General features: G+C 38.8%; 1 protein-coding gene across 3 annotated transcripts; it reads right to left on the reverse strand.

Moving 5' to 3' along the window:
• Window positions 1-304: 304 nt before the first annotated feature.
• On the reverse strand, window positions 305-8,242 carry LOC112566095 (deformed epidermal autoregulatory factor 1 homolog). 3 transcript variants are annotated; one of them, XM_025242055.1, is made up of 7 exons: window positions 7,593-8,242; window positions 7,000-7,208; window positions 5,415-5,553; window positions 4,937-5,080; window positions 4,432-4,619; window positions 2,145-2,276; window positions 305-1,466 (listed from the first exon to the last, which is right to left on the reverse strand). In XM_025242055.1, exons 1-7 carry the CDS (start codon window positions 8,032-8,034, stop codon window positions 1,206-1,208), a joined length of 1,515 nt encoding a protein of 504 aa, XP_025097840.1. In that variant the 5' UTR covers window positions 8,035-8,242; the 3' UTR covers window positions 305-1,205. The 3 variants fall into 3 exon arrangements, with proteins under 3 accessions (XP_025097840.1, XP_025097839.1, XP_025097838.1); XM_025242054.1 differs by having other exon boundaries at window positions 4,937-5,068; window positions 6,988-7,208; XM_025242053.1 differs by having other exon boundaries at window positions 6,988-7,208.
• Window positions 8,243-8,251: the final 9 nt, after the last annotated feature.

The raw sequence follows: 8,251 nt of genomic DNA on the forward strand, positions 1-8,251 counted from the left end.
TTTCTATTCAAATGTATCTACTGCCAAGCTCACATTCCACGAGTATCAGCAAAGTTGATTCTCTTTGGTATCAGTGTTTGAAAAGTATGAAAGCATGCATGTTTGTGTGTGTCTGTTGCCAGTACATGACCGTCAGAACAAAGGCGCAGCACACGCAAATCTAGCAATGCATACAAGTCTAAAGGGGGCAAGGCCTGGCTTCAAACTTTCGTTTAACAGTGGTCACTCTTTGTATCCTCTTTGATCACACCCACACAGGCACTGTGGATGATAGATGCTCAAAAAGTACTCGTGAACAAATGCACCGATTTACACAAACAAGTGAAAATTTTTTTTTACCATAATTTTACATGCAACATCACAATGGCAGCAGGTAAGAGATCCTCTTTTAAAACAAAAATGTACCATTATGTCTTGCACAATAGTAACAGTACTGTCTCCCTTGTGCACATCCATGCACACATTATTTGCTTAACTCCCCAACAAGCTGTCCGAGCAAATGACAGCGAAAAAAAGCAGAATTTAGGAAAATGGGGTCTTTTTCTCCAAGCATGCCATCAGACATTTCCTGCTTATGCACACTTGCATTATGGCAGGAATGGTTGCAGGCTTCAAATTTCAACTTTATATGACTTGTAGAAGACACTTCGAAATTCAAATCTGAACATTTTCCAGACAATTTTTATGAAAGATTTTGCCTAATCAATAATAGGGCTTAATAAATTTCATCCCATTTTAAATTGTGGAAATTTCAAGAGCAGCAAGTAAAAGATGGAAATATTTAAGTTGCACAAGTAAAAGATATTTTTTCTGATGCCTGGGTAGAGCATTGTACAAAAGATACACCCAATTAACATTTGGATCCAGCTCTCCTATTGGCTAATACCTTGAAAAAAAAATGAATGTATCTTTGTGCAATCTTGATATCTGTTTTGACAGCTTTAATCAATCACTACAAAACAAATTTGCATCCCATTAGTCTTAAAAAAATTTAGCACTGAACAGAAAATAATCACAATTTCGTGAACAGCCATTAAAACTGATCTCCATTGACACGATTGCAAAGATCAAGAGATCTGGGAAATAAAAAACAAGTCAGAAATCTGTTGTTGAACTCCACAGCAGACCATCTAGTCCAATCATACTCTCAAGGGCGCATCATCACTTTTATTTTTCAACAGAAAAACAGCATATTTTAGCTGCTTTTACTCCTTCTCTTTGTCTGAATCTTCTTCCACTCCAGTGTCCATGATTGTTGTTATTGTAGGCTGAGAACCACTTGTGTTCCATGTCACATTGTAGGTCACTTTGTCATCTGAAATGACAGTCACAGAGTCCATTTTCTCCTGCATTTCGGCACGAGCTTGTGCCAATGCTTGCTGCACAGCAATGTCCTTTTGTGCACGTTGATCCATAACTACACGTGATAGGTTCATCTGTGCCTCTATGCGTGCTGCATTCAAAGCCTAGAACAGAAGATAGTCAAATCTGAAGTAAACTGTGAAAAAATGTAATTATACAAGTTAAATATTTGTCATCTATGCCAAGAAAATGTATCTGCCAATTAATAATATTTATATGATGTCAAAGTTGTGTGGCCATATTCAAAATACAAGCAAAAAAAAAAGCAGAAATTTTCCAAATTCTTCATGAGCTTGATTTCCAACTGAAGACTAAAATCTATCTAAAGCCAGTTTGATCTGCGCAAAGATTTATCCTGAGTGTTCTTTATTAGTTATCTTAAGGTGACCAGACGTTTCGGGGGGCGAAAGTGGGACACGTGACAATGATGGTGTCGTCACCGTCAAAGAACGCCGAAAAAAGTGATTTTTAAAGACAACCGGGACATTTGATGGACTTGCTAGAAAGCCAGAAAGCGGGACATTGGGCGTCCCGCCCGATGAGCAGGCGGGACAAGAGGTCAAAAGCGGGACGTCTGGTCACCTTAGTTATCTTCTTTAGGAAAGCTTTTCTCCTGTTTTCTTGATATTCTCTTTATTCAGTAATATGACCTTAACCATCGCTTTCACAGGGTTCTAAACCAAAGTTACTACTTTTCTCTCACAAATAGACATGCTTCTACCCTTGCTATAATAATACTCTATCCCCAGCATGTTTCACTAGGAAAAAAAAAAACTTTTTACCTCATTCTTCTCTTTCTCGCACAGCTGCCGAGTCTGTTGAACAACTGCTTCCTTTGAGATGAGAGTCTGTTGTTTGACTTGTTCAATCATTATTTTGAGCTGCTGGACTTGCTGCAGAAGGTTGTTGGCCATCTGCAACGTGCAAATTTTTGTAAACCTACTGCACCCATGCTATACAGGAAGCCAAAAGAACCAGAATCCATGGCTATATGACATGGTATTTATAAATAATCAGAAGTCAAGAAAACAGAAATTTGAGAAAATGAAAGGAAAACAAAAATTTGTAGACAAAGTAATTACACACTACAGCAGCAATATAATATTATACAGCCCTATAAGCTTGTTGTGGCTCTCAATATTTTCACTTTTTTTAAACATTGCTCACATATAAAGAAGCAAAATATTTATAAGGAGGAACAGATGTTCATACCAGAAACCTATCTTGCATGTTCTTTCTTTTAAGTTTGCAAATCTGTTTTGTGCACTAAGTCTATGTTACGATTAAGCAATGATAATGTTTGTTTCTTTATGTAATTTTTCTTTAGTTACTGTCATGTAATTTAAATGGGAAAGTAACAATTGCTCCAATTAGTGTCTAGGGTCGCTTGTTGACAACCCTGAGGGCTTTTAGACAAGAAAAGAGCGGGCGCATGTGCCAGTATAGAGGTGTTGTATGTGGTAGGAACACAGAGGTGTTATAAATGGGAGACAGCCCTAAGTGGTTAGAGTATCTAAGCGCAACCAGCCGGCTGGCAGGTGTCAATAAAGTCAATGAAGAGAGTGACACCTCAGGCACTCACATCTGTCTACCAGGTTGACGGAGAGTGGGGGTTAGTCACCAGTCCACCGTGGCACTGCAGGCAGGGCAAAGCGTCAGAAGGGTGGTCGTTCTCTTGACAATGTTGGCTACTTGATTGGTGAAGGAATGACCAAAGGCATCCCTTGGTGTATGTGACGTGCGAATGCGCAAAGTAAAATAGGGAATGGGAGAACCAGCAGGACACTTCTTGGCATGACATCAGAGTGGATGGAGAAACTGGTCAGCAGTCGAAGCGACTTCTGCATCTTCAATGCCAACGTCACTTGTACCTTGAGACCAGTTCATAAGCAAAGAGGGCAAGTCTCGGGAGGAAGGACACTTGGGTTAGAGAACCTTGAGCAAGGGGGCAAGTCAGTGACGAAGAACTTTTGCAGGAAGGACAACAGAAGGAGCAACACTTTCGAGGGAAAGTCATCGCAGTGCCATGACTGTCCAGCCGACAGTATTAGTCTCCACCCAATCATCAACATGAACCCACAATAACAAGAACAGCTTTAACATTAGAGCTAAGTTGATGCGCGTGTGAGAGTGAATGATGATTTAGAGAGAGGTAACAGCACTGGAATAGTGGAAGTAGACTTAGTACAAATAGCACTGGGATTCCCCCTAGATGAGTCTTTGTATTTGTATGTTTATTATAAATCTTTTTCTATACATTACATCACATATCGAGTTTTGTGTTCGGGGAACAGCAGGGGTGGGGGCTCGTGAGCCACATGGTAAACTGGCTGATTGAAGTGTTGAGTATTGTACATATGGTTCCCCTGCAACTTATGTTGATGTGGGTAGTGAGAATTGAGGTCTACTCTTGCTCACGTGCTTGATTCCCTGGGGACAGTATTCAGTTTCCTGTTAAAACCCAGGAATACTGCAACAGTTATATTGATCATCAGTTTGTAGTCTTTTGTGTGCAGTGCACTGAGCTCTTATCCACATGAGCAAATGTGTTTTACAAATCAATCTTTGTTATTACGCTAATGTCAGTTTATCGATGCTTTTTATGGTCATGATGTGTTGTTATGTTGCCTATAGAAGCCCAATGATTCTATTTCCTACCAGTTTCCTTCATACCCTTAGTTACACTATGATTATTTTTATCGTTGTTTAGTTCTGCTTCTCTTCATGACAATGGAGAGTTTCATGCATGCTGTTCATGAAAGCTTAGTGATTCTACTTATGATTTACTACAAATGATTCTACTAAATATTTACTACGAATTTCTCCCAAACCCTAGCTACTTCACAATATTTATATTTAATTAAGTTCTGCTTCTTGTGACATTGGACTGGTTCATTCATGTGTGGATTTCTCCAAAAAGATGAGCATAAAATAAGCACTTTTTGTTTAGTAAATAACCGGTGCAAAATTTGTTTATTGCATCCATGTGGCACAAGTAAATAAAATTAAGACTTGAGCTGTGATTGTGAAATCCAAAAATAAACACAAGAAGCCAAATGCACACTTCACCTCTTCAAGGTGCCACCACTGTTTCTGCTCCAGTACATCCATAGAAACAACTGTGGCACCTGCCTTGGAAATGATGGTCTGTTGTTGTATCTGCTGCTGGTGTTGTTGGGCATGCTGTTGCTGCTGTTGCTGGATGATGCCCTGGATGTGGGGCTGGGCTAGTGTCAGTGGTGTCATCACAACTGCATCTGTATATGGTGGAAGATGTCTCGTTGAGGAGTTCTAATACACAAACTTAAACGTGTATCTACTTCCACAGTATAGCAACTCCACAGATAGTGACAACCTTTTTATTTGTACTATCACTCTAAGGCATATATAAACAAGGCTACTAAGCTATTTTTTTAGTCTCTGTATAATTTATTGTATTGTATATTTAAAATGCTCCCTTTTTGTAGTTCAGTGACCAAAATAAACAGTGGTTTCTGTATATTTAATCTCAGGCATGCTAAACTAATTTGTAAAAAAAAATAATTCCTTATAGCAAAAGGTAACATCACATTACCTGTCACTAGATTTCCCTGTGCATCTGTGGCAACAATGTGTACTGTCTCACCACTCTCACTCTGTATTGTCAAGGGCCTGTGAGCTGATGTTACAAAGGCTGTTTGGGCTGAAGGTACAGGGGACACTGACACTGGAAAGAAAACTGGAGTTTTGGAAATAATGCAGATTTTTTAAAAGTTGTCCAGGAAAATGATTGGTCAATATACATGTAAACCTAAGTAAAAGCATGCATGAACTCATCTACTTCTCTCTCTTGCACACACACACAAATTAACAAAATGGAAATCAGAGTACAGAATGAACTTATAGAAAACAAAAGACAAGAAGGCTTGACAATGTCTTTACTTTCACTGTGTTGAGCCCTTAGTAACATAAATTACCAGCTATAAATTTTTCAAGAGCATAAATACAATTAACAAAAAAGACACATTATAAGAACTAGAAAGTGAACAAAATTACTTTAATAATACAAGTACCTTCTTTTGCCATTGGTGAGGCAGTTATTGTTGGGGACTTTGCAGCTGTGCGAAGCTTCTTGGGAGAAGGAAGAGCATTGTCGCTTTCTGAATCTTTTTTTCTTCGTTTGTAAGGCACAAACAACCGCACAGGTCCTGTCTGTTGATGACATAATGTGAAGCTGACAGGTTGGTTTAAATCACTATCATGCAAGAGACCGACACAGACATATATACATACACATGTGCTAGCATACAGAAATGTATGCAGCCACATACAAGCACATTTGAACTCATACAAATACAACAATAAACAAGTTAACTGTATTTAATTCAAATAAAATTCTATGAATTTCTGCTAATGGTAGCATTAAACATTCCTGACAAGTTGCCACTAACACTAATAAAAGTCATTGCTTTGATATGACAAGCTTTTGTCCCTACTTAATTTGACATTAGCCTTTCAGCAACTGTCTTTTGTGTTAAAATCACTCGATTGATGTTATTAACATTATAATTATATTCAAAATTGAGCATTTGGGCTGCAAAACCCATTAGAATGTTTAACTCTTAGCACATCTAATGCCCAATGGCACAGAAAAAAAAAACATTTTAGAACGAAAAGGCAACACATTAATTCATTCTGCTGCATCATTCTGTTGATATGTATGATGGCTTAATTCATGCTAATTTTGATATTAACTTGCTTGGACTGTTTATCAGCTGCTACAAAAATGATCTTTATCATAAAAGTAAATGGCCTTAAAAGCAAGAATAACAGAAATTTAAATTCATCATAAACTTTAGATTCTCTGATGCCAAACTTGTCATAATTATCTAAGTCTGGCAAAACAAGTGCTCAGTTCATCTGCACAAGTGATTGCATATCGCTTTTCCCCAACAGCTGGGGCATAAAAGATATGCGTGTGCTATAGGGAAATCAGATTATGGAGAAAATTTATTCACATCTTCTGGAAGCATGTGAAACATTTTCTAGGACACATCACATATCCTAAGGCAATGCTCCACTGATAACTGTCCACTAAAGCATGCATGCAACGGCTGTTACCATGATAGTGCATGTATTTTTACATCAAACAGCAAGATGCTACACATACATCAAAATAAAGACCATTAAGATGATAGACTAAACCAGCGGTTCTCAACTATTTACTTGTGATGCCCCCCTGACGAACAAAGGTACGTCCGCGCGCCCCCCTTAGCCAGCAATGTAAGGTAATTTCACTAATACCGGTATAAGAAACTTTAAAAAATTGACCCCTTCGCGCCCCCTTGTAAGCACATCGTGCCCCCCCAGGGGGGCGCGCCCCACAGGTTTAGAACCACTGGACTAAACAATCCGTTATGCCTTCAATCCATTTCAAGAAAAAGCTCACTTAAAGTGCTAGCACCAAGAATAGCCATGCTCTGTAACAGAGATCTTGTTTCGCAAATTCGGCATGTGGCACTACATATATGAAATGCCACAAATCTCGACTTAAACAAGTAAATATCACTGATAAAAACCTGAGCTTCATCTAACCAACATAACATATATAAAACATGTAAGGAAATTGAAAAGGTTGAGACTAACGATATTACTAACAACAGCATCATCATCACAGCAAGCAGCACAAGTACAGGAAGTAGCATGTGGTTGAAGAATTCCATCTTCAATTAAGCACTGTAATGTTCGACCACCATATCTGATGCTGCGTTTCCAGTCTTTGCTGCTGGCTCGCCCAGCAAGTGCTTCAAACTCATTTGGTGTGTACCACATCTCATCACTACCTTTAATACACTTTCCTCTGCCTCCTACACCAAAAGAAAAGAACTGCATTACTCCAAACCATTCATGTCTCAAATCTGCAGAATATGAATATATGAATCAGTAAATACTTTATGCTAAGATACGCTGTTAAAACAAATTTATTTGGTGCTGTAACTCTTTCACATCCATGATTCATTACCTGCAGAAATAAATATGACACTTAATGCCTATAAGGGCATAAAACCTTCTGTTAACCTCACTGGGTGAGGAGCTGTTTTATAGAACTTTCTGATTAGTATCTCTCTTTAAAGTACTATCTGAAATAAACTAAATGCTAATATATATTTGCAGTTACTTTGCCAGTTTTAGACTTCTATGACTCAGAAACATAATCTGCACATTCCGACACGAGCTTGAAAGTGACACACCTGAACCAAATTTTGCTTTGTAAAGTTCTCCATTAGTTGTTTTGCAACGAACAGGCAAGACAGACTGGTGGACAGAATCATCCCAGTTGTACTTAAAACCCTTTTCTTTACTCAAGGGGGTTGCAGGTGTTGGAGGGGGTAGGGGAGTTGTAGGTGTTTTTAGTCCTTCTAATTGCCCAATTGTCTGATCGTGAATGACGATATGCGTTGTTTTAATTCCAGCAACTGTAGCTTCCTGAAACTGCTCTGCAGTAAGAAGTCCCTGTGGAGTCGCAACAAAAACGTGCTCTGCCGCAATTGCGTCTTGTGGTGCCGCCTCCACAACTGTTGCCGCTGATCTTGATGCTGCAGCCGAATCACATTCAGCTTCGTGAGACTGCTCTTCCACGAACGCAGAATCGTCACCATTCGGAATCTCTTCGGAAATATCGACTTCAGACATGTCGGAGACTACTTCTTTGTTTAAATAAAGTTTTCATAGAATGACAGCCAAGTATGTAAATACCTACGCTTTAACCTGTTCATTCGTAACATTCTGTTTACTTTCTGGCCGTTCTTGTCCTAAACAGAGGTGTTTTTTTGCGTCACTTGCTATTAAAATAACAGTATTGACGGAGATTTCCGTTCTTTCACGAAATATGGCGGAAAATCGAACGAAG

This window comes from Pomacea canaliculata, linkage group LG6, assembly GCF_003073045.1.
Source record: "Pomacea canaliculata isolate SZHN2017 linkage group LG6, ASM307304v1, whole genome shotgun sequence".
NCBI lineage: Eukaryota > Metazoa > Mollusca > Gastropoda > Architaenioglossa > Ampullariidae > Pomacea > Pomacea canaliculata.

Excerpts from the sequence above, each read along its gene's own strand:
- LOC112566095 (XM_025242053.1), bottom strand. The coding sequence starts at position 8,034 with ATGTCTGAAGTCGATATTTCCGAAGAGATTCCGAATGGTGACGATTCT. Across the intron at positions 4,620-4,936 it reads ACAGGGAAATCTAGTGACAG|ATGCAGTTGTGATGACACCA; the intron begins GTAATGTGATGT and ends CACCATATACAG. Across the intron at positions 1,467-2,144 it reads GCGAGAAAGAGAAGAATGAG|GCTTTGAATGCAGCACGCAT; the intron begins GTAAAAAGTTTT and ends CTTCTGTTCTAG.